We start from the raw sequence: 26,529 nt of genomic DNA, 5'->3' as shown, positions 1-26,529 counted from the left end.
CGCGTCCCGCCTTTTGCCCGAGCGGGCGGTTACGAGGCTAACGAAACGAGCGCGGGGTCAACCGAAAAAGAGTCTCGCCGTTTAACTTTCGGACGACGCGTGTACGTTTAGAGTCCCAAACGCGACGGGGGGGTTGACACAGGGGGGAGGGGGGCTATGGAGGAAACGCCTACTGCTAGCTAAACGTTAAGGCTGATGATAACACAACTTACCAGCCAGATGTTGCCGTTGTGAGCAGGCCACAGCTGGCGACGTCCGGTGAGGCGTAAACACGCTCGGCTACATTTCACAATTCAACAGCAGTCCGACAGGACGACGCTTCTTCTCCGTAAGTACGTGTGGCGCATGAAGGTCCACGGGGCGTTTTTTTTTTTCGTGCAATGTGTATTTATTCAGCGTGGATTTTGAATTCATCCGTTAAACCGACAGACACGCACGCGACGGCGGTACCCGCCCACTGGTGGTGATTGGGGCGTGACGTCACCATGCGGCGATGGATCGTTTTCCTTGATCTCGCGGATCAATCGCGGATGCACGCGCCGTGGTGTGGACCCTGCACCTGATGTTCCCAGGCCAACACTGGTGCTAATGTAGAAGGCTACTGGTCAGGTCCATCAAGGTGTGTGTGTGTGTGTGTGTGTGTGTGTGTGTGTGTGTGTGTGTGTGTGTTTATCGCCGTCCCACCTGTGAATATCCACCTCCAAAGGGGAAATGGAAAAAAAAGGCTACTACTATTAAAATGTATTTTACTAAAAGAATCGGTCATTTAGATAAGGCTTATTTGTAATAACAATTGATATGGTTTGCAAGATATACACTTACTGTATGCATGCAATGCACTGTAACATACAGGGGTATACAAACAACTGGTAGGCCGAATACTAATTTGTAAGAGTTAATGTTAAAGACACTATTGAAACCAGGTGGCATTGTGGCCGTTATCTCTACAACCAGGAAAACGCCCACAATCCACCTGGCGCCACGATTTATCAATTTGCATTAGAGCCCCTTTGTGGTGACAAATCGACACTACAACCTTCCAAACAAATGAGTAATGGTAAAATACTACACACCTTTCCATATTAACAGAGGAGAAGAAGTTATTAATTGCCACCTGTTTACACTATACCCAATTGATTCATATTCTTACAATACCAACACCACATACTCCATATCCCACCATGGGACAAGTGAGCGCAATGGAAACAAGAAACCCAACCGGTACATGCACATTCCCATTTATTTCAGTGACAATTTACTCAAAGTGAACTCATCAAGAAACACGTGGTCATATTCATCACTTCATGTTTTAAGTTGATCTCTCCGAACCATACAGTCGAAGGGTCGCTTGTTACTCAGTTATTCTTCATCTCACATTTAGTGTGTGTTATACAACAAAATAGTAGGCTAATGACATGAAAATGGCACCATAAAGAGAACCAGTTCAAAGAATGCAATACCGGTTATTTGCTAAATCACTATGAATGCCCGTTCAAATGTTAAGTTCAGTTAGGCAACAATATGGTTAATTTGGATCCACAGTTAAGAAGTTACATTTAGCAGATTTAATGCTTCACACATTGATGTTCATTTAATTTATTTGCGAGGAGAACTTTGTTTCACAATTCCAATTATTTGTTTTCGACAGAAGTGAGGCGTGCTGGACGAATTTAAATTAACAGTTCTGACTACTATAGTTCAATACATGTCCACAATACACAAGTTGTATGAAAGGATTTCCTTCCTTATTAAAAAATAAATAAATAAAAACGAAAATATCCTAAAAACAGGCCTAAATGAAATACCTAAAATGTACAAAATAATGAACACTTGGTGTGGAAAAGTGAGTACAAGTACAAAGGAATCTCACTCTGAATGAATGAACGTCATGTAAACGGTGCACGTGCCTTGGAGCGGCACCGTCATCCGAGTGCACAAATCGATCTGCTCACGTCTCACATAACACCTACAATGTGGTAACACTGGACTAGCAGCTAAACCTGCATATTGGCACCCTTATGACATTGATATTAAACACGGTCTGATGGGAGGCGCAGGAAAAGTCCACCAAAAATACGTTTCTGCTTGTAATACTGTAGTGAAAGTTTCCCATCCCAATTGAAATTAAATTTGATTTCAGTCGCTCTCTGCTGAGAGGGAGAGGTTGAAATAACAATAAGGGTAAGAACAAGACATGAATAAATAAATAAGAACCCGATATCGTTTAACTTCAATAAACCCTCTAAGTGCTACAGACGCACCAAGACCAAAAGATGAATTCTGGTGGAATCCCTCGGCCGCAGAACAAACCGCTAGAGCAGACAGTATATGCGCTGGCGGTGTGCAGTGGCGTGTGATACGCATGGTCTCCGTCCCACTGTAGAGGGGCTGCTGCCGTGGCAACAGACGATGCTGCCCTGAAAGGCCCAGAGGAAAGACTCAAGCACCACCACCGCCGCAGCCAGAGGGCACACGGCCCGGGTCAGAACACACACACACCATGTTTCACACCACTTCACTTTGTGAGCACAAACGCAACGTCACTTATGGCACTCGATGACTGGATGGCCGCCATGTCGGAAGGGAGGAAGCCAGCACTGAAGGCGCTATCGGGCACCTTTGTTTTGGTTCTTCTAATCGGAAGAAAAAGGAAGAAAGCTACCGCCAAAAACAGCGCTGTTGTTGGGTCTGAAAAGGTGAGTTTGAGTGATGCAATAGCTTTGTGCGTTAAGCTCCATGACAAGCTCAAAGAGAGCCCAGCGCTGCAATGCCTCCCCTACGGGACGGGAACTACGAGTTATGATTTCCACGCGTAAAGGTGGGTAGGCAAGTATTTTGCGATCATTTTGGGTCTAGGGACAACAATCTTTTCATAGCCGTCTGGCTGTAAGGTGTTTATGAATTAATTATCAATAAAACAAGTTATAATTAAGTTAAAAGCGCAGATATCCGATTGGAATGTGGATGATTAGCACCGAGCATTGCAGGAGAATATTTGAACTGTGGGCAACACGAACACACAGGTTCCCCTCAGAGATCCAGGCTGAGCTGGGCTCAGCCTGGATCTCTGAGCTCTGTTGGAGCATGTCATAGCCTTAGGGCAAGCGTCTGGGAATTTAGTGTGTCCAAACTCACACCTTGGGCCTCCAGAATGAGAACATTAATTTCCTTCCCCTGGCTGCGAACGTACCGGTGCCTTTCACATGGAGAACATCGATAGAATAAATATCATAAGTCAACGGATGGAAATCAAAACAAAATAAATAGTGAGGACAGTACCGTTGTCACCAGCATTAAATTTAACAGTCGGTGAATGTACAATAGATGGGCTGTGAATCCCGGGAGGAATGGGACGGACTATGTGCGTGTCAGGGAGGGGGAGGACGGTGGGACCCTCCTCCCTGGAGGTGGGAGGTCCCCCGCCCTACTCCAGCTCGTCCACGTCCTCCGTCGCTATGGTGCTCGTCTGTTCCGAGGTCACGCCTGGGAACGGGGAAAGAGTGGTTGAACGGGTGGAGGGGTTGCGCACGCACACACACACACACACACACACACACACACACACACACCTAGATGAGCACCAGTGTTGGCCTGGTTAGCAGAAGGCTAATGCAGCTAGCGTACTCGCATTCCTCTATGCGATTCCCCATTTAGAAAAAAAATAAGATCTCATTAACATAACTACTCAAACAGAACAGGTACAAATAAAATAAAAGGGGAGGAGCCTTTGTGCCCAGTAAGTAATCGTGATTAATATGTTTTTCGTGGTTAATATGAGTAAGAGATGGACCGTACTGGAGGCGTCGTCATCGTTGGAGTTCTTCTTCTCCTCCTCCTCCTCGACGTAGCCGAAGCTCAGCAGCTTGGACATGCTGACCGGGGGGGTCTTCTTGTCGTAGCACCTAGAGAGGAGAGGGGAGAAACGAGGTTGGTCCACTACGGAGACTGTGGTCTGTGGGAATGTGAGGGATTTAATGACCCCTCGATATACTTCCGACATGTGCTAAAATCGTATGCTGTGGTTTTGACGGGGTACGATATGGCCTCTGCTATGTATGGCTAGCCCGAATACATAATATCAAGCTTCGGATAGTCAAAAATTGTAATATTCAGAAAAAAAATAATAATAACGTAAATTCGTAATGTGTGTCCTTTCCCTGCAGTAACGCGTATTTTAAATCGGTTCTTTGTTCTAGTTTTTAGTGTTATTTTAATAAACGCAAAAAGCAAAAGCCACGTTGGTGGCTTTAGGATCCACTCATTGAAACCAAGTCTGACTTGGTTACAGCAAAGCTTTAACGTAGCATAAAGTTCGGAAGACTTACATAGTAGGAGAGTAAGCCTACTCATGTTTTATTTGGTTGTTATAATGCATGAGATTATTTTTTGTAAAACTCTTGCGTGCCTCTTCCTCAGGAAGAAATACCCTTCACTTTTGTGGGAAACCCTGATACTGCATAGCCATCTGTGCTATTCATGTTTATTCAATTACCGACCCCTTATTAGGAGTAGAGCTTTCAGTAACTTCTGGCCTCATTTAAACATGGAGACACGTTCATTATTAAAATCCTATGGTTACCTCAATTAAATCGTTGAGGTAATTTAGCATTGCGGTGAAGCGTTCTTGGAATAAGAGATGTCACACGCCATTACATATTAATTTTGTTCCTATTTGAATGTTTGGGAGAAATGTAACCTAATCTTTTACTTATGTTTCACTTACATGCATAGTCATAAAAAAAGAAATATAATTTATTTTCATATGTTTTTTCAGCAAAAATTAACTAAGCAGTCAAATCCTGAATTGAGATCAGACGACCTACTTAACGAAAAAATATCTGAATAATTGAATATTCAGGTTTGGCACTACTTCGATGTGTGGGTTGGTTCATTTAATGGTACCAGGAGTATCCCACCATCCACATGTCCTTGTAGTGGCTTCTTGAGCGGTCGTACAACCGAGAAAAAAAAAAAAAAAAAAAACAGCAAGTTCATCTTTAAATAACTCAATGGGAACACAACAGTCCCCATTTTACAGATAGATAATATTTATAGAAACAAGACACATTGGTCCTCTCCGCCGCCTTGTCAAACGAGTCAGAACAAAAAGGGGGCCATCTTTTTATACGAGTGCAGCTGTTTAAAACATCTAGTAAAGCCGAGTAGGATTTACAGTGAGGGTCTGTTCGAGTTAGGCGACACAGTATTTGAATTAGGGTCGCCAAACTCACAGAGAGATAACACGCATTATGTACTCCCTCAAATGACCTTGTGTCAACACAAAGTCATCTGTCTGATATTGTAGCAGTCAATTACAAAGGAAAGGGTCTTAAGGGTATTTAGTGTCTTTGGTTCTCGCCTCTGGAACAGCCTGCGGGAAGAGCATGGACATCACAATCTGTGACAAACCATTAAAAAAGAAACCTTAAAACATACCTATTTAATTCAGCTTTCTTTCAATCCCTTTTATTTATTTATTTTTTATTGTATGGTGCTTAACCATACAGTAAAAATAAATTGTATTACAAATTTTTTATTTTTTTTTGCAATTTTGTACGAAAGGCGCTATATATATAAAGTTTGATTTGATATTGTGGGTAATGGGCCTAACCGCGTGGGAGGTGTGGAGCAGGATGAGGACGGAGACTTACGTTCTCTTGTACTTGTGGGCCTCTGAGATGACCAGCCCCTCTAGGTCGCAGGCCGGGCTCTCTGGAGACCCCTGTGGGCCAAACAGACAAACTACAGTTGACTGGGGTTCTGCGGCAATAGTATTGATTCGAGCGGTTGTAGTGTAGTATGGCAGGGAGCCAGTGTTACATGAACATCTCCATGGACAGGCGTCAACGTGTCTGGGATGAGTGATGGTGTTTGTGTACGAGGCATGATACGTTTGGATTGCGATTCTTTTTAAATCGCCAAATGACCAGCAATAGCCCAATCAACATGAAAATATAAAAACATATATATGATACATTATGTAAAATAAATAAGATGTAATTATATAATCAAGCATCACTTTAATGGAAATATTCTGAATATCTTTGCATGTCTTGATGGCTGAACACATCTGTAAGCATTATGGCAGCTTGAGGGCTGGTCACCCAAACCCAAACGGGTATATTTGATCATAAATAGAAAGGTGATTTTGTTATTAGTCATCCATGAAGGTTTGATGAAGAGAAAATCGTATTTACCTTAATAAAATGCTGTTTAAATATGACAGTATTAGCGCAGCGATTCTTCCTGGAATGACTAGGCGTTGTGTTGAGCAGTTTCATTGACTTCCAGCAGGTCTAACCGCCGGGGAAGCTGAGTCAGTGGTTTAATTCAGCCGTCAATATTCAACACCCTTTTAAAATGCAAACGCAAAAGGCGTGCCGCAAATTAGCAGCATCGAAAAAAGGGGTTCCAAATGCGTTTCAACAACGGGGATGGAGACATTTAACAAAAGGTACACATTTTATTTAAACAGCGTTGTTGAGCGGTGTTGAACGTGTCACTCCAATTATGTGCCTGCTGCTTTTATGTAACAAAGCACATGGTCATTGTGTGATATTTTCACTAGCTTAGTATATTACTCACGCCGTGGTACATAAAAAAAGTTAATGAGGGACACTTTGTTTTTCCTGCAATGATGCCACTTTGAAAAGGATCTATTAAGCCAGCCACATAAATGCTGCCTGGGATAATGAGGATCATTTTTGTCAATGGACAGGCTTATGTTAGCACCATTGGTCAATAAAGTGTGAGGTCACTCTTAATTGTAGATACCCCGCCTTAATAACATCCAGTTATGGATATCTGTGTATAATATGCGTATAATATGTGTATAATATATGTGTATCTAAAGACCGACTGAAATTTTGACTATGCACTATGCACACTTGATGCCAACAAATACAAATTTTGACTATTTGGACTATGCACACTTGATGCCAACAAATACAAACCTAAATTTAAACTAATTATGGATTTGGGTGACCAGGAAGTCTAGAACCAAAACAAAACCTCCATACAAGAAACCCATTATACAAGAATCAGTTACAAGTATAACAACAAGTGTATGAAGAGTATAATAGCAGTTGTATGAACATCACACATACACTTTCATGGGTATCAAATCAATACACAAAAATGACAAAAAAGCAGTTTGAACAAAATTGAGCTGAAGATGAGGTGGATGATTAACTTAAATCAAGATGCAGAGACATGAATGGATATTGAAGCTGTAACCAAGAGAGGTTTTTGAAATGAATACCACTTGCCGGCTCTTCTCGGCCAACATAACACCGTGTTTATGTTGCCCCCACAGGGTGTCCTTTAATGAAATAAGTGTTTTGGTTTTTAAGATTTTAGATGGGTATTTATGCATTATTAATGGCGAATTTGGATTCTTTGTATATTTTCAGGATGTTTCGCCTTCTTAACCAGAAGGCAGTTGTTTTTGTCATTAATAAGGGTTTAGCCTCATGGTCATTATCTTTTTAGTCAACTGTACCAGTATTGAAAAAAAATAAGATATGGAGATTAACTGAAAAACTGAAAAAATGCTGAAAGAATAGCAAAGTAATGCCAGCGTACGGAGAGGATGGGATGGGGGTGTTTAACTACCAATACGGGGTCCATTCACCTTATCTTTACTGGGGGAAACGCACTCGTCCTCTCTGTCCCAGGACTGTGCGCTATCCGTGCCAAACGGCGCAGCCAGGGGCTGCCGCAGCGCCCTGGTCGGGCCGTCTGGGGACGTGGCTTTGCTGCCGCTGCAAGATAAACAACAACACCGACAACCCATGGGCACCTGCAGCTGGAGGAGGTGCGACTGACTCCCGGGAGCCTGGGAGCCGGGCAACAAGGGGCCGGCGGACAACACAACAACCGGGTTTCTCTGGAGAGGAGCGACGCTGTCTCCCTTGCTTTGGGAATGGGGGTTCAAGGGACTTTGGTGTGTTTGGTGTGTACAGAGTCTTTCTTTCGATGAGACTAGATATTTGCACTGGTGTTATTATTTTTTTTTTTTTTAAACACTGTAGTCAGACTTTAAAAGCAAGACAAAGCAACATTTTAGGTTTTGCCTCGCCGAGTGAAGTTAGCACATTTTCTAAATGTTTAATTAGTGAAAGGATTTAAATAAGGCCAGCAACTGCCGTCAGTGTACTTAAACGCTTTGAATAGTTTCTCATTCCTTTAACGGCATTAAAAAAAATAATTGAATGCCCAAAAAGGACACTGTAGGTATAAAGCTATTTGACCAAATGTTGCTGCAGCCACGTAAATGTTTCCACACAACTATTCCCATTTTCCAGAAACACTTCCAACACTGCGGTCTAGTGGCCATTGGACTGATTAAACCGAGTTGCTAACAAAAGTGTTTTCAACCTACGCAAAAGTGAACGGCATCAGCACCATTGGCTTTCCCAGGGACAGATCGCTAGAGGCAGGCCCGTGGCGGTCTCATCCAAGCAGTGGCTGTTTCAGCGACACAATCTTGTGTCGGCTTTGTCTGGTTTACACCAGATTATACTCTTTGAGTGTATCATGCTAATAGGAAATGCCAAAGCCTGGCCCAAGCCTCTTAAAAACAAAGGAGATTTAACTCTACATCAGTATCTTTTTTTTCATAAGCCTAATACATCACCAACCTGCTGGTTACTAACAAGATGCGGGTCATGGATTGTTGCTATTATATATATCTATATATTAAACACTATTTTGTTAACCAATTTGAGAGGGTAGGGGGATGCACAGTATATATATAATGTGATGTTTTATGTGATGCTGAACGCTACATATGTGTGTGTCCGTGTGTCTGTGGGTCTGTGTGTCTGGCGCTGGTACCTCTTGGACACGTTGAAAAAATCAGGGGGGTTGTAGGCCGTCTTGGGCTTGTCGTCCTTATCCACGTCGTGACTCAGCAAGCCTTCCATGGAGATCCACAAAAAAAGGTTAAAAAAAAAAACATGGTTATAGATGTGCCCCCATAGATGTAGATTTGCCTCCCCCGTTTAAGTGTGGAGGCGACAGGGATAAATCCAGATTATTTATTCTTCCAGTGGGCTCAGGCCTACTTTAATGACGCCAATGATGCCACTACTGTATTTTTGGTATCATTTGTTAAAAATAGCTTGCACACTAAACAAAATGACCCAGTTATCTCCCTTACGGACAAGCCAACACATTTATACTATTCTCTGACCCAGCAGTCCTATGTTTTAGGGGGGAGACACAGACACGGATTTCAGGTGCAGAGCCTGAAACCGAAAACTGCAAGGGGCGGAGTTACCCCTCGTTTCCTGTTTCACTACAGAGATATTGTACCGAAGAGAAGCTCATTGGCTAGAGTGGATGAAGTTTCAAGTGTATTTCTACAGTGCCCCATCTAAACGTGAACGATTTTGAACTACAGATACTATTTCTTAGGACTTAGCTCATTTTCTCATACGGAAAAGTTTTGCGTGCTTGTCCGAGTTTATGTTTTCCGTTAGCCAAATATTGGCTTACAAACAGCCGCATCGAGCGACACAATTGGTCGAAACTATTACGAAGAAGGAGAAAATTAAATACAATGTTCCCCACATTTCAGCTATAGGCACCCCTATTGATGCACAGCACCCCTTGCCTTTGCCCATATCGCCTATGCTATAAGCCGGGCCTATTACTCACATCTTATGAGCATGCACAACATGTAAACAAGGTTTGTCTGCTGCTTTATACTACAAATACTACCAAGATGATTCATCTTCCCATGATTAACCTTAGGTCTGATTTGTGAAACCAGGGCCACGCCAAACCTCCTTCCCCCCCCCCCCCCTCCTCACCTTTCTGGCCACCTGCCTTGGCAAGCTTCACATACTCAGAGTCGGTGGCGAATATTCCCACCCTCCGTCCGGTGCTCCTCTCCGTGGGGGTGGACTCAGTCGCACTCTGGGACAGGCCCGGGATCTGGGACGTGGGCCCGGCGTTGCCATTGGTCGGAGCCGCCACTTTGATGCCTGTGATGAATGCATTTTTTAGGGTGACCAGGCTTTTTATCAATGACACCAAACTTTATTCATCATTATGATAATGTTTTATTATTATTATCATATTTGTACGATTTATAATGTATGATTAAACACAGTAAAAAATATGTCAGTTTAAACATGTAAAAAGATGTCAATGTATACATTGTTAACTGTTTATTTTAGCGCATAGGCTCGCCAACAACCTCTACAAAACCCAGAAGGTGACTTCTGCTGGTATTTATTATTCATTTGAAGCAGGTCAAAGTAATGCAACAGGAACTTATATCCACTGGAGTGGTGTCGACAGGACATTCCGAGCCACAACCTATAGAGATGGTGGAGTGAAAGTCTCTCAGACTATTATTGAATTGTTAAACTGTTAATTAATGTAAATAAATTGATATTTTTGCTTTCAGCCCTTCTTGTGACATGTCCAAAATCCAAACACCGTCTACATCCTAATAATAAAAGTAATAAAAAAAGACCATAATTCTCGACTTGTAAATAATAATCTACCCAAATAGTTCTTAGCTGCAGCCTTATGGCAACATAGCTTTTGCTTCTTTGGCCGAGCAGCCTTGTCTGTCAGGCCTGATGCGTTGGGACAGAACACTGGCTGGCATCAGTGCTGCCGCAGGGGGAATGATCTGGACAACATAGAAAAACTCTAGAAGACCGCAGCACAGGTTCTGCTGCTTAGGCAACTTTATAAATAAATCAAACGGGCGTGCAGTCAGCCATCAGGCCAACAGGACACCATGAGCAACTTTTAGAAGTCGCAGGTCTTTTGCGTGCTTTTGAGCTAGAGAAAACACCATGCAGAGACGCTAGGTTTATGCAAGGTGAAATAGAATTTCGAGTTTGCAAGCAATAATTGTTGCAATGGGAAATGTGGCTCTCATGCATGCAGTGATCCATACTCACCACCAGGCTTGGTCCTCCGATAGTTTGGAAGTGCAGTGCTCATTTCAGCTGGTGATCAGAAGTAAAAGATAATATTAGCGTGATCATAGTAAAATATTAGAAGTAGAAGAAGAACATTGAAGTTGTGCTGCTCCCGTGTTTAAACCTGATTCATAAAATACAATGCAATTAAAATAAATTAAAAGTCACGTTAAAAGCATGACTGCTACATTGTCTAAAAGGAAACATAAAGGTCAATACAATCACAAAGAAAACGATTTCGAATCGGCTCAAATAACGCATCATGATTTTTTTTTTTGCATCTCTTAAACACCGAGGGGAGGGATGCGGAGGTTAGATAATGAAACCCATCCATGGCTCCTTTAGGAGAACATGCCGTTTTAACCCATTCAGGTGAGGCAGGACGGCGCCGCCCAGTACAGAACAGTACATAGGACCAGTACTGTGATGTGAAATTGATAGTGACATGATAGATCGTGCCCTGCAATAGCATACCAAAGAATGATTAATACGCCGCCCATAACCTCGACATAATCATCATTAATTTCGCCGATATAGCGGTGTGCAGCGATACAAAGCGCTGCTACATGTAGCCACCGGCTTACCATCACCGCTAGCTTCATAATGCTAACCTTTCCAAAACACGGAACAAAGCTCTCCTATTATACTATATTCTAATACATATATTCATACATTTAGGGATTCAAACGAGGCAGCCGTCTTACCGAGATTAGAGCTCTTCCTGTGTTTTAATATAAAGAACTGATTCAATGAATGGGATGGGTGGTGACAGCTCCGGAGCGTTCCCTTGTTCTCTGCTTGATAGACTTCCGGTCGCGGATTGAGCCTACTTCCGGCGGCGGAGTGCATCGGGTTCATGCAGGATGAGAAGCTGACACCCATCCCATCATTTCTCCTTCTAGTGCTCCTGCTTTGGTGTTTGAAAGCATTACAGTCAGACCTGATGGTTTTATGGTTATAATTTTCGCAAGAGATGAAACAATTCAAGTAGGATCTTTTTTTTTTTTTTTTTTCATAAAATGTAAAGGTTTTACAACAATACACCGTTTTATGAAGAATAATACAAATAAATTTTGTAAATTTACATTTTTATTTCATTATATTATCTCTGGCGTTCACAATATTAAAGGCTGTGCAGTAAATACAATGTGCTTCAGAAAAAAACAGTTTCTGAATATTGACATTTCTGTCCAGACAAATAAATTATTTAATATTTCTAATGAATAGGCAACCTGTTACCAGGGCGACCTCTGACCAATTTGGTGCCCTCGCCAGGGTTTTCAATGGTACCCCTTGAATCTCAGCCCAAGGGCGTACTGTACGAGAGTCTGCTTTGGGGGGAGGGGGACACATAAAGGGTTACATTTTGAGCACTAAAACAATTCATTTTTGATGCTCATAAATATTCTGGTGAATATTTCTGCACCAATTTGTGCCTTTTCTGCGTAAATTATTGCAGAGTGTATTTTTCTTTGTTGTAGAGACAACAACAACAACCAAAACTGTACTAAAGAAACAAGTGACGGAAATCAAATTCTAAACACAATGTGAATAAGTCAGCAACCCACAAAATAGGGCCTATTTAATAGGCTATGTGCAGTTATGTTATTATGGGCTTTTTTTTGTAATATCTCGAAATTATAGTATTACAATAGTATTAGTAAAAATGTAGTAAAATAGTATTAGTAAATAATAATAAATCCGTAGGGGCCCCTATGGATCTGATGTATGGTCCTCAGATGTCTGGACGGACAGCAGCCCTAGCATTTGCCTGCACCGCCTATACGCCATGGGCCTGGCCTGCTATTCACCTCTCATGAGCATGCACAAAATGTAAATGAGGTTAGTTAAAAAAAAAAAAAAAACGGTTGATATAATGTAATTTAAAAACACACCATAACCTAACCTACAATCATACTGAGATCAGGATCATGAATGTAATGCAATGCGGTTGAGTTCCCCCAGACCGCCGTCTCTCTGCCGTCTCCTCGCCCCCCCCCCCCACCTCCCCCCCCCCCCCCCCGCCCCTCCCTCTTCACGCCTCTTTGCTGCAATCGGGGCAGAGAACATCGTCGCGGGAGGTCAGGAAGCCGCGGCCGATCAGGGACACGCTGCACTTCTTACAGTTGAAGCAGTCGTTGTGCCACTGGCGCTCCTCAAACAGGATGTACTTGGAGCCGCCCAGACCTGAGGAGCAGAGCAGCAGAGGGCAACGGTGTCCTGATGAGCGTCGCTGATCTAATAACCCGTAATGTGGTGGTGCCCGCTGTGGTCGTTAGCGCTGCCTGTATATATATATATATATATATATATGGTATAATATAGTATGTATAGTTGAGTATGCTAGAATGACAGTATTAGTATATCATAACATAATTGCCCAAGTCATATTTTAAGGTTCATCTTTTATTTTGCATCCAAAATGCCAAATAGATGACATAGTGATTATGGAATTTAAAAAGCACTCTGATTGGCTTAGGATATAGCCAATGAGACACACTGAATCAGCAGCATTAGGAGAGTAGAGCTAGGTTAGATATCACAATTTGGCCAACATATGAATGGCAATGATGATGCTATGAGGCTAACGCAATGACGAATAGACCTCTATCAATCCCAGTTAGCAACTGCATTTCAGCATAATAACACACACACACACACACACACACACACAGGAGGGCCTCACCACTGATAGGCATGGTGCAGTTAGCACACTTCTTAGCAAAGAGGTTGCAGAAGCAGTCCAGGCAGTAGGCAAAGTCGTCACGCGAGGTGAAGCGCTGGCCGGAGAGCTGTTGCTTGCAGGAGATGCAGACAAAGCACTCCTTGTGCCAGGGCTGGTCCCGGTAATTGACCCCTCCGGTTGTGATTGGCTGGAAGCGAGAGCAAGTAGTAAAGTTTAAACATTTGCGTAATCAAGGGGAGTGGCCAAGGTAACTCGTAGACGCGTACGCACACTCTAATCGGATGCTCCATGCGAATATTTCCAGACAAGTCCGCTCCAACCAGTTCAGTTCAAGTGAGGATAAAAATAAATTTGATATTGCATCTTGATTATTTATATCTCAATTGATTTGAATCTAGTAACTGTTTATTCTTAGATCTTCACTTTACCTTTAATGGAATTGCCATGCAGGACATCTAATATGTCCCAGTTTACAAAATCAAATTTACTACTACTTACTATCTAATTTAATGCAACATGCAGCATATGTTTTAACTCCTTAGAAATTGGTAACGTGACGGGGAAAACGTCAGTGGAAGAAAATATGGCCAGTCCAACGACTGAACAAAACATTATTAATGGGAACATAACAGAACTAGAAATGGAACAAACCAAGATTGAGGGTATGAGAAAAATTGTTTATGGATAATGAATGTCATTGTGTATGTCATTATGGTATTATGATGGTTATTCAAAATGGCTACCTTCTTGCAGTGGGAGCAGGGAAGCGCAAACTGCTTCTCATAGCAGGGCAGGCAGTAGTTGCTGTCCTCCTTGGCCACAAAGCTACAGGTGCCCATTGGCTGCTTGCAGTGCTGACATGTGAAGCAGTTCTCATGCCAACTGTTGCCTTTGTGCTCCATCTTTTTGGTGCCTAAGTGAGAGAGCGGGAGAAGAGACATCAGGAAACCATGAGGATGTAAGACAGATATAAAACGGCACTTAACTTAACTATTACACACATATAGACGTTACATTTAGACCTTGAGTCTGTCAATAAATAAATATATATATATATATATATACTCATACTACTATTATGCATTAAGAGCTATGCTTTTATCCAAAGCTGCTTTCAGGCATGGTATCTACAGGTAGATAGACTGCAGATCTTGGGGGGGATCGAACCCAGTCCCTTTCCTTCTACACACACTATCCTTCTAAATGTGCAACAGAAGGGATGTGCAGTGATATAAGCCATAAACTGCGCTATATCAAGCCATGGGAGTCTGTGCAATAGTTTGGATCTTTTAAAGCTTTTCATATTTTGTACACTGTTGTGGTATTGTTGTAGTCGATGAAGGGTTGTGGTCTGATGATTTTTAACTGCAGCAGGAGCCAGATTCCAAAGCTAATTTCCCCGTGGGACAATCAAATATATTGAATAATTAAGATGAATTGAATGAATCCTGCCCCCATTAAGACCGAAGCACGACCGATGGCGGGACAACAAAGCTGCTTAAGAAGTTTAAGTTTAACAGAAAGAAACATGCACTCACACACTCACACACACACACACACACACACACACACACACACACACACACACACACACAGTAATAGCAGACCCCTCCCCGACCTGGCATGATGGTCTTGAGGCAGCCGAAGCACTTGGCAGAGTACTGATTGGAGTAACACTCCACGCACATGATGACGTTGTCCTTGGTGGTGAAGGACCTCTCCACCAGCGACCGCATGCATGTGGTGCACTGGAAGCAGTCCGAGTGCCAGTGGCGGCCCTTGTACGACAGATCCTGCCGGGGAGAGGAATTAGAGACATTTAAACAGCTAAGAAATGCTAAAAAAACTTTACTTTAACTTTAAACTTTAATGGCTAAGAATGTTCAGGTGCTGTCGGTCAGATTTGAGGGTTGTAAAGACGGATTTTATGCACCTGTGATTGACAGGACAGATGGATTCCTGAAACAATCAGGGAAGAGATTCCCCTTATTGGTCAGAAATGAGCCAGGAGCGGTCTAAAATCTTGATTGGCTCATATAGAGGCAGGTGCATTGAACTAAAAACATATATTCTCACAGCGTATTTCACTCATTTATAGCTTAAAGATATCAATGATATTTCTAACAAATTACACTCAAAGAATAGTTATTTAATCTTACCTACAACCCCTTTAAGTAATGAAATGTGAGGAATTGTAAGGCTTTGTAATGTATTGGAATGGAAGGTACAGTAAGTTAAGGGTTGTCCCTTACTCTTGACAGGAAGCTACTGAAACACTAACTGTGATCAACAATTCATCACAATAAAAGTACCTTGCTGGTGCAGCTAATAGATTTCTCGCACACTTCACAGGTGTTGGAGAAGGATTTCTCATAGCAGGTGAGGCAGTAAGGGTTTTCCTGCTGCAGGATGTACTTCCCCCCGTACAAAGACTCTTTACACCCCTTGCAATCATAAATCGCCACCATTTTGGATAACTGGTCCTGGGGAAAGAATTGTACAGTTTCATTCCAGTGGTAATAGTTGTTTGATATGTATTCTCATATCAGATTCATTATTTCAAAGAAAAACAGTATCTGTTTTCCAGTGATAATAAGTTGCATCATTGATTTGATACATCACGATTTAAATGGTTGTCGTGTATTTAAGATCATTTAGGATTTTAGAGTACTCAAAATTACATCATGGATCACATGACTCTCAGTAGGGTGAAGTTACGACTTATGTCACATGTAGCACATTGGGGATCAAAGGGTAATTTGCAAAATTCTTCTACAAAACATTTAACTGGACTGAAGCAGAAAAGATAAGAATAATGCAAGAAGGAAACAGGAATGTGTGTGTGTGCGTGTGTGTGTGTGTGTGTGTGTGTGTGTGTGTGTGTGTGTGTGTGTGTGTGTGTGTGTGTGTGAGCCTGTGTGAGCCTGTGTGAAATAATGCAATTAAAAGGCTGTAGTACTACAAAACATACTGAGACATCATTATAAAATGTGAGCTAGTAGTTTGACTAAAAAGCACATAAAACGTAATATGGCCACACGCCTTTTCTTTTCTAACAGTTCAGTGTTTATGTGTGAATAACCCAGACCTCTTTTTTAGAAGATTAAATTTGGCCTTGAATCTTGAATGTCGATATCAAGGAACATCTTGATATATCGTCTAAGGGAGTTTTCATAGTTCCGTAGATGTTCCTTCTAGCAACTTCTGGCAATCATAAAAGTATCCTTCCAAAGTCATAAGGTAGGATCAATATTTGCCAGGTAAGGTAAGAAGTTTTAATAGCAAAACCTGGCTTTGAAAGATAATACATTTTTCGAACTAAAGACACAGTTTAAAGTTTCAAACTTATTGTTTCAAAATGAAAGGGCATAGATAAAAATGAACCTAAAGCATCTAGAAAATAAATAAAAGTTCAACACAGCTTTTAAGGTCGGAAAGCATAAGCAAAAGAATATATATTTTCAAAGTCTGAACTGAATGTAGTATGTAGGTATTTTAAGCAAGACATGTGTAAATTGTCTTTGAACTATCGAAATATCAAAGAGGAAAAAAAGACTTAAGATACAAGATACATATTTTGTGCAGACACAAACTGATCCATTTCAAGAGAAGCGTCAAAGCAGGGTATGTTAATAGGAACATATCAGCTTAAACATCAGTATATGACGTTGTGATGTCTCATTAACATACGCCACACAAAACACCCAATCAAAACAAAGAAATGGTTCACAACTTTCACACTCAAAATGGCTTGACGTGAACTACAAGTCTGTTTGGTAGGCCACTATGAAGGGGGTTAAAGGCAGTGTTGCCAGATTGGGCCCGATTGGGTGGGAAATATGGCCCAATCTGGCAACACTGGTTAAAGGTCAGGCTGTATCAGGAACCGCCATGGTGAGACAGCTGAGGGGCAGGAGGGGTCGTTACCTGGACAGAGGCTAGAAGAGGCTGTGTTTGGATGGCTGGGGTGGCTTCCTGGTCCTCAAGGGATGGTGGGCTTGGGTGGCTCTCTGGTTCTTGGGTGGCTTCCTGGTCCTCAAGAGATGGTCATGCCTAAGGCGTGGTAAGCTGTGTGTGAGCAGGGCTCAACCCAACCATTATGAACCCTGCTGAGAGAGGGGGCGGAGCCAGTGGCTCGCTGATGGGACAGACTATTCACTTTTTTTGCGAGTCACGCACAATCAATAAATATAGAAATGTAGATATTGTAATATGCACACGGACGCCACACACCACTACCTATAAATGCTGCATCAATGAAACTTATTTATGTTTTTATTGCTGACTGCAGACAGAGGTCTGGCATAATTGATGAATTACCTTAACTGTATTCTGCAACCTGGAACATGTCACACACACAGACACACACTGATCCTTTTAGAGCCAGTGCCTTTAACCTCATTCCTGTACGATACTAACTCGATGGATGCAGCTGTTCACTGTGCGATTCACACAAATTGAGTTGAAGCTAATTAACTGAGACCTATGTACTGTCTGCTCAGGGAGGAATTCTCTAGTTCTTCTTCTGTTGATCAGAGAGAGTAAGAATATCCCAAAGAACCGAGGACCTGGGAGGGACATGTGGCTCTGACTGGCTCCACAGTCACTGTATATGTGCCAGCTCCCTGGGGTACAGACTGCAATCCTGGCTGAGTCTAACAGTACCCCACTTATAATAAGCATCCAAACGGAGCTGTGTGTCTGGCCGCCTAGCTGTCCATCTGTTTGTCGATCTATCTAAATGTATTTTTCTTCTCTCTGTCTGTATGTTGATTTATTTACATTATCTATCAATCTATCTATTCACCATATGTCTGTTTGTCAGTCTGTCTGTAGTCTGCAGTCTGTCTCTGTCTCTCTCTCTCCATGTATCTATTGATGTATCAATCGATCGAGAACTATCTATCTATCTATTTATCCAGCCATCCATCCATCCATCCATACACGAATCTGAATCTACTTACTCGCTGAACACTAGCATGACTAGGCTGTTTCCCTCCTTAACTCATGTTACGCAAGCCTCCTTAAAGGGACTTTATGCAACAAATGTACTCTACTCAATCATACAATGAGCATGACATGTCATCAGATATTATGAAAACAGGCTAAGCCAAAATACTGGCTTCTCCAACAACAATGCTACAGCCAGTATGATCACCTTTCAGATGTACGATCCCGGGTCAGAAGGTTTTTGTTGGGGCCTGTGTGTCGTGAATCACTATTCTCAGAGTACCCCAGGTTGTCAGATTTGAAACAAATTGGCACACAAACAAAGCATAGAGACTAACTGGATCAACTGGATCTCTTTTGAAAAAGCTCAATGACCACAGCCGTGCTAAAACAAACAGGAAAAAACGTTCAAATCTAAAAGGCCTCTGAAAATAAACTTCATGGTTTATATGAAAACAGAAGACTACTATGGTCTTATAATGCGCTTTCCATCCACAAGCTTATCTGCTCCACTGAAAATAATAATAATAAATTAATTTGAGACATACTTCCACACATTAATGAACTGCTCCATGCAGGTTATTAAAAAAAACAACAACATAAAAACATCACCAAAGTCATAATAGCTCATTGGCTATTAACTTTAACCAAACCGCAATCTCATGAAACTGCTCTAAACTACATTTAGCCATTGAAGAAGAACAGACCACTTGATGGTGATTTAGCTTGTTTGTTACTGCTAGCAGAGCAATTACACAGATCCTGACAGATCCTGACAGCCTTGAAACAACATATAAAGGCCCATTGTTGCCTGACAGAGAGGAATATGTGAATTGTTCTGTTGTTTGCATTTATGCCTGGGCCTTTTCTGATGTTCTAAATATAGATCTGTAGGACCTGTGGACAAATAGGAACAGAGAGGAGAAGACACACATTGCACTCAACTTGATTTTAACTTGATAACACTCACTTATTTGAGCTTCAGAGATACTAACCTTTCCAAGAAAAAGGAGCTCCTTATGGTATTTAGGAAACATGTTGATTTAATAGAGCAATAGTCAGAAAGGACATGGGATAAGGGTTTTAGCATGGTAAACACGCTTGGCTTACGTACTTATTCTTGGCTCAAGTAGCACTGCATTTCCCCTACATGCCAATGTGCTGTGGTACTTAGCTGATGATACTATGTCACCAAAAAGAAGACTCCTCATTTGACTCAATTTGGACAACATTTTCCCAATTCTAAGAAATGTTAGGCTAGCTTTAGGTAACTGAGTAGGAACAAAACCTTATACTTTAGGATTTATTGTATACAACTTTTAAACAAAGAATATTTTCACATCAACCCCCATCTAGATAATAAGTTTGATTCTGACCACAGAATCCTGTCAGTCTGTTAGGGGGATGCACAAAACAGACATATGTTGTGCATCCCCCCTATGTCGGCAAACATCAATCTTATGGATATTAGATGTCCAAATGGCCATCATATTGCCTGATTTATAGGATATTATTCACATAACTGAAAGAAAAGCCTTGCATAGGATGCTAAAGATAATCCACGTGCTCGCAGATCATTAGATGCCTGTGATTATGTACTTTGTGGCCAAGTTCACGTTAAACGTTGTATTGAAGACTTTTGTCAGACATGGGCCTTTTGGACCATAATGACTCTATTCTCTCTTCTGGTTTATGTTTTATTAAAGAGACACGAATCCAATGCGATGTTAAACATTTTCTATTCTTTGTGATTTGTGCAGTCAACACAGCACAGCAAATCCTTGAGTAGCGTTCACAAAGTCAATGCAAAGAAGCGACTAGAAATAAATAAATATATAAATATTAATATTTCATTATATTTCAAATTGAGTCATTTGCATGAGTAGAATCACACAAAATTTGCATGAACCCTGTCGTTCGCGCCACGCCATTCGCACCATTTCTGCTGCTGGCTTGGCCAGTGAAAAATTTGCACCTTAGCCAGGCTAAAATCTCACTTCACTTTTGGTGTGAAAGCACCTTTGTCATCATGACTGTCTATATGTTGTCTGTGTTTGCTTGCATATCTGCTGTGATAACACCCAGAAACATGTGTGTAGGCCTCTTTGCTCCGTGTTACTATCCCAATTGTCTTGCTAACTCAAACCATTTGTATCATCCTGAGAATTTCACATGAACGGTCAAAATAAGGGAAAATAAAATGAATTAACAGAGATAGCAATCCGATTGAATTAAATTTGATTAAATTTGATTCAATTCATTGGATTTGTATAGCCCTTAATCACAGGTCCAGTCTCAACTGGCTTAACAGGCCATATATTTCTGACATCCCCCTAACCCGAGTCCCCAAGAGGGCAAGAAAAAACTTAATTAGCAAAGAAGAAATCTTGAGAAGGAATGCAGAGTGGGGGATTCCTAGTTCCAGGGAGTGTCAGGATTGCAATTGGTCCCATCATTGAAATACATACAGACAAAACATAAAACATAACAAAAAATAATTTTGTTTATAAAAGTCATGTCTATGGTGATGGGGTGCTTGCCGGTTAACCATAAGGAGAGTCCAGGCCTCCAGTCGCAGTCACTGTAACACGCCAAAACAGACGGAATAATGAATCAGAAGGGAGGAAGGGCACACAAAAGATTTAAACAACTGCTAATTTAGTGACTGCACAAACACACATCAGAAACATTCACAGTCAGACACTGACACACATCATCTGCCCATTCAGCATCAGTCCCCACATCAGCAGTTGGTTTGGCACCCCTAGGTCCCAACCAAAAGTTTGTTTTTTAGCTTTGCTTTGAAAAGCTCAGCAGAATCAGTTTTCCTGATTTCCTGATTTGATAGGCGAACGCTCTCTGCCCTGCTGATTTATTTTTAACCTCAGCCCCTCCCAAAGACCGGAGGGGCTGAGAAGGACTATAAGAAATGATAAGGTCCTTCAGGTAGGATGGTGCTAATCCATCTGGTAGTTATTGGTAGACAGTGTAGAGAGCCAGGAATAGGAGTAATATGATAAAATGTTCTTGTTCTAGTCAATTGTCTAGCTATTTCTTAGAATGCACTTTTGACATGTTGGTCAAAACAAGGCAAAGGGTCAAACAGGACACAGAGATTTTTAACACAGGCACTTTTCGAGATGACTGAGCTGTCAAAACATATAGAGACTGCTTCAAATTTTCTTTGGTCCTGCTCAGTCTTCGCTATGTTGAGCTGAAGGTAGTTCTCGATCCAACTTTGTATTGCTGTCAGACAGGACTCAACCTTCTAGAACTGGGTTGACTCCTTTGACTTAACCGGAATGTAGATTTGAGTGTTATCTGCATAGCACTGAAGCTGAAGCTGATTCCGTAGCTGCGGATAACGTTGCCCAGGGGAAAGCTTGTCGATTGCAAAAAGCAATGGACCAAGGACTGACCCCTGGGAGATACCAAAGCTTAGGTTGCAATGATTCGATTCTTATCTCAGATCCTTGAGATAAATTCAAACCAGTGAAGAGCAGAACCGTTGATGCCAACATAGTGTTCAAGGCGATGAAGAAGAATGCTGTGGTTATTTGGGTGGTTATTTTCTAAATCCTGCTCGCTTCTGCTCACTCCCTCTCAACAACCCTCAAATTGTACCTACAGAAGATGGGCCCCCCCACACACCTTTGTTCACCTCTGTTAATATGTGTGCCCTTGTACGTCTTGTCCTCAGGTTTCATACCAAAAAGGGCTTATGTTGCCTGCTGCCTTATGTTCGAAAATGCCCATGTTGCATTATGGGTAACACCCATTCCATCATAGCTTTGAATCAGAGACCGGTTGTTTATAATTGACACTTTTATCCACAGCTACTCTGAGTTAAAATGTAATTTAGGAGCATGTAGCAGTGAGGCCCTCTTTCTCAGGAACGCCCACAGGTAGACTGCAGTCATTGGGGATGGAACCAACAACCTATCCTGTCACATGCCATTTCTCCCCAAGATGTCCGATGCCAAAACCCTCGTCTTGTGCGAAGCCATTGAACCAGCACAGTTCCAAGAATCAAAGAGTCTGTGTAAAATTCTTCTTTTATAAGATCAAGCCACTTAATCTAACTTTGTGTCCGGCGCTTTATTCAATTATCCTCGTGACAAACTCCTAACTGCACTGTGGCATCAACCGTCTCAAACCAACGCATGCGCACTTGCATGCACACACTCGCACAAAGACACACACATAGAATTCTAGGAATTCTAGTTATAGAATGACTTGTTGTGTGATAGGTCAGCAGTAGCCGGCCGTAACTAATGCCCTATTGGTTTGCTTTCTGGTGGTTGGAAATTGTGTAATTAACTTTTGTTTGTTGTTATTTTCGTCACATTTCCTATTTTCTACCAATAAATTGAAGCATTGTTGATCCCTAATGTTGTGTAACATATAATAAGAATAATATTCCATATTAAACAAATTACACTCAAATGGCTACATCAATTGCATTATGCTGCCTGCATTCACAAGTACTTTACGACGGCTTATCACAAGCACATAAGTGCAATGGTTTATATTTGTGTGTTCACGTGAGATTTGATTTTGTAAAATCAGATTGCTCATGGAGAGCATGTCATTCAAACGTACTTACAAGCATACTTAAAAAAATGATGAAATCAAAAAACTATGCAGAGCAGCTTTAAGAATCAGAACACATGGTTAGTGTACTGATTTTTGTTCAACACATCTCTAATCATTGATAGCTAGAGCTTCAACCAAAGTCTGATCTGAATACCACGGAGCTCGCACGATTGTGTGCATGGAGTGACTCAAGTGTTGTAACAACGTAACAGCAATAGTGGATCGCTACAGCGCTTTGTATCTGATAACACATAAGACACGCCTAACTTGTGTGTTTGTGGTGGCGGTGGGGTTGCAGGAGGAGTTCATGGCCGGAGAGGTCTTGGAGGCGCCCTCGACGGAGAGCAAGCTGGAGCTGGCCCAGTCGTGACGAAAGATGAAGCCTAGCCTGTGGGTCTCCAGGAACCACGTGCACAATGCTCACTGATCGCCCACCGACGGTTCGGTGGGCGATCCCACGCTGTTCACTGTCCGAAAAGACTGGGTTCCCGGTTTTATCGTCTATTTATAATAGTGTTGATATTTTCCATGTCGGTTGGAAGATGTGATTACCTCGCCAGCTACTCTGAAACGACAAAGTGGTTACTTTGTTTAGTATTTATGTTTTCTGCAGTAACATTGTGGCAGTTGTCTGTAGGACTGAATGGTGGGGTAAGGTGAGAGGGCTAAATTATTCTAAATTTGTCAGATAAATTAATTAATTGTGAATCATCAATCTTAAAATCGAATTCAGTTGCATTGCCAGGTCAAGAAGTTAATTGCATCAGATATGAAGGGGATTCCAGTGTTAACTAGGTTAGGAATTTTTACTGAACCATTTCAAGAATAGTTGTTGGCCAATGAGAAGAGCAGACTGCATGTTGACAATTGAACAGAACATTGTTAGCAGCACATTCTCTTTCCATTAACAGCTATCCCAGGATAATAGAGCCCCTAACATTTGGATCCACATGAATTCCTCAAACAAAACAAAACAACACACAGTGGCTGTAATCATATTGAATGGAAAATGCATTATTAATTGTTGATATTAATAATAAAGTATGTTCAATTAACTATCATGGAGATATACTGCAACATGGGTAATATTATGAAATGCTCAAAGCTTATTCAAACAGTTTCTCTTATTATTTCTAACAATGACAGTGTCAAAGAAAGAAAGAAAGACATAAAGAAGGACCTACATACAGACAGACACGCAAGCAGACGGCCAGACAGACATACCAACAGAGAGACAGAAAGACAGAGACAGTAGAAGGAGGTATGGAATAATGCCATGTGAGCACCGCGGTCTGTCTCCCTCTAGTGGCGGAACTTTCCAAGTGTCATTTTCCTGCGACAACCGGGATTGACGTCACATGCATGAGTCGACCAGCATTGGCTATGTGAGAATTCCACGTTTTTATATCTTCGGCCAGATTAATAGCCAGAATGTCGATATATCACGACGAGGTAGAGATCGAAGATTTTGAATACGATGAAGAAACAGAAACGTACTACTTCCCTTGTCCCTGTGGTGACAGGTTCGCTATAACTAAGGTACGTTGAATGTATAAGAACAGGTCAAGTATCAATACTTGGCTATTGCGAAAAGTTGCATCAGATGAATCTGTGTGAGTTATCATCAAATATTTAAAACATTCAAAACGTTTACTAAGCATTGGTTACTGTTTATAAGGCACTTCTGGTTGATATTTGTTTTTGTGTACTGTGGCATTTTTCGTGGGACAGTATAGCCCATGTGTCAGGATGACACAGCATGCTCATTGTTATGAATACAATGCTAAACTGATCACGTGTTTTGTACTACGAAAGCAGAGTCTGAGGAAATTGTAGAGCTGTTCTAAAGTAGTTAGTAGTTCTAATGGTTCTAAATGGGGCTGTAGTTATAATGGTTCTAAAGGGGCTGCAGTTCTAAAGGGGCTGTAGTTCTGAAGATGGCTGTAGTTCAAATTGTTCTGAGGGGCTGTAGTTCTGTAGTTTAGTCTGCTGAAATGTAGAATCTGAATTAATCAATTCAGTAAACATCCTCTGTTGTTTCCACAGGAAGACCTTGAAAATGGTGAAGAAGTGGCCACATGTCCCAGTTGTTCCCTGGTTGTAAAAGTCATCTATGATCAGGTGCGATGCTCATCCACACTTTACTGTAGCAAACACCAATGGGTTCACTCTTGCCTACCTGATGAATGACTGTTCCATATTAAACAAATTACACTCAAATGGCTACATCAATTGCATTATGCTGCTTGCATTCATGAGTACTTTACAACAGCTTATCACAAACACATAAGTGCAATGGTTTATATTTGTGGCAGGCGTGTTCACGTGAGATTTGATTTTGCAAAATCAAATTGCTCATGGAGAGCATGTCATTCAAACATACTTACAAGCATACTTAAAAAAATTACGAAATCGAAAAACTATGCAGAGCAGCTATAAGAATCAACACATGGTTAGTGTACTGATTTTTGTTCAACACATCTCTAATCATTGACGGAGCTCGCACGATTGTGTGCATGGAGTGACTCAAGTGTTGTAACAACGTAACAGCAATAGTGGATCGCTACAGCGGTTTGTATCTGATAACACATAAGACACGCCTAACTTGTGTGTTTGTGGTGGCGGTGGGGTTGCAGGAGGAGTTCATGGCCGGAGAGGTCGTGGAGGCGCCCTCGACGGAGAGCAAGCTGGAGCTGGCCCAGTCGTGACAAAAGATGAAGCCTAGCCTGTGGGTCTCCAGGAACCACGTGCCCCCCCTCTGCACAATGCTCACTGATCGCCCACCGATGGTTCGGTGGGCGATCCCACGCCGTTCACTGTCCGAAAAGACTGGGTTCCCGGTTTTATCGTCTATTTATAATAGTGTTGATATTTTCCATGTCGGTTGGAAGATGTGATTACCTCGCCAGCTACTCTGAAACGACAAAGTGGTTACTTCATGATTATGCAAACTTGTCTGTAAATAACTTGATTTGTATTTATATTTTACGTGTATATATAAATAAAAACCGTTGACGCCGAATAACGCATCGTTTCGGGTTTATTTTCTGCTTTTGTAGTTTGTCCAGCAGAGGGCGCCTTCGAGAAGGGATAAATAACGGTCCTACTGAGCAGAGGAGACTGAGCTGGAGGCCCTGTTATATCCACTGTTACAGCTGTTAACGTTCTGACCAACCACACATTACAAGTGTATCTTTGTTATGATTTCACTAGAATCTGTGCAAAATAGATTTTTGATAGACCTATGTTAGTTGCCATAAAGGAAATGGCTTTGGACCCAGTTGTGAATTACAAGTATTTGAACATTTAGTTTTTACTGAGGTTTTAACCGTTGACCTGAGATACATG

At 41.7% G+C, this 26,529-nt stretch overlaps 3 protein-coding genes across 3 annotated transcripts; 1 reads left to right on the top strand and 2 right to left on the bottom strand.

The window, feature by feature from the left end:
- Positions 1-1,222: 1,222 nt before the first annotated feature.
- On the bottom strand, positions 1,223-11,730 carry LOC311369882 (uncharacterized protein C7orf57-like). The gene is made up of 8 exons (XM_084488100.1): positions 11,654-11,730; positions 10,929-10,976; positions 9,819-9,992; positions 8,839-8,920; positions 7,634-7,763; positions 5,652-5,722; positions 3,796-3,902; positions 1,223-3,483 (listed from the first exon to the last, which is right to left on the bottom strand). The coding sequence occupies exons 2-8, from the start codon at positions 10,969-10,971 to the stop codon at positions 3,425-3,427; spliced, it is 666 nt and encodes a 221-aa protein (XP_084344226.1). The 5' UTR covers positions 10,972-10,976; positions 11,654-11,730; the 3' UTR covers positions 1,223-3,424.
- Positions 11,731-12,984: 1,254 nt separating this feature from the next.
- LOC311369780 (four and a half LIM domains protein 2-like) lies at positions 12,985-16,103 on the bottom strand (the record flags this gene model as incomplete). The annotated part of the gene is made up of 5 exons (XM_084487981.1): positions 12,985-13,136; positions 13,636-13,822; positions 14,379-14,548; positions 15,254-15,428; positions 15,948-16,103. 5 exons carry the CDS (start codon positions 16,101-16,103, stop codon positions 12,985-12,987), a joined length of 840 nt encoding a protein of 279 aa, XP_084344107.1.
- Positions 16,104-24,574: 8,471 nt separating this feature from the next.
- Positions 24,575-26,197, top strand: dph3 (diphthamide biosynthesis 3). Its single transcript, XM_084487659.1, has 3 exons — positions 24,575-24,720; positions 25,228-25,302; positions 25,818-26,197. The coding sequence occupies exons 1-3, from the start codon at positions 24,613-24,615 to the stop codon at positions 25,887-25,889; spliced, it is 255 nt and encodes an 84-aa protein (XP_084343785.1). The 5' UTR covers positions 24,575-24,612; the 3' UTR covers positions 25,890-26,197.
- Positions 26,198-26,529: the final 332 nt, after the last annotated feature.

The sequence above is a fragment of the Micromesistius poutassou genome, assembly GCF_964030765.1.
Source record: "Micromesistius poutassou genome assembly, chromosome: 24".
Classification (NCBI taxonomy): domain Eukaryota; kingdom Metazoa; phylum Chordata; class Actinopteri; order Gadiformes; family Gadidae; genus Micromesistius; species Micromesistius poutassou.
Note: the sequence above shows the minus strand (reverse complement) of the source record. Positions and strands in the feature narration are given on the sequence as shown.

Bases quoted from the DNA above. Each gene is read 5' to 3' on its own strand.
- LOC311369882 (XM_084488100.1), bottom strand. From the start codon at position 10,971: ATGAGCACTGCACTTCCAAACTATCGGAGGACCAAGCCTGGTG. The intron at 7,764-8,838 runs GTACCAGCGCCA...TTTATCTTGCAG, and splicing joins TTTTTCAACGTGTCCAAGAG to CGGCAGCAAAGCCACGTCCC. The intron at 3,903-5,651 runs GTAAGTCTCCGT...TCTCCTCTCTAG, and splicing joins GCCCACAAGTACAAGAGAAC to GTGCTACGACAAGAAGACCC.
- dph3 (XM_084487659.1), top strand. From the start codon at position 24,613: ATGTCGATATATCACGACGAGGTAGAGATCGAAGATTTTGAATACGAT. The intron at 24,721-25,227 runs GTACGTTGAATG...TTGTTTCCACAG, and splicing joins ACAGGTTCGCTATAACTAAG to GAAGACCTTGAAAATGGTGA. The intron at 25,303-25,817 runs GTGCGATGCTCA...GTGGGGTTGCAG, and splicing joins TAAAAGTCATCTATGATCAG to GAGGAGTTCATGGCCGGAGA.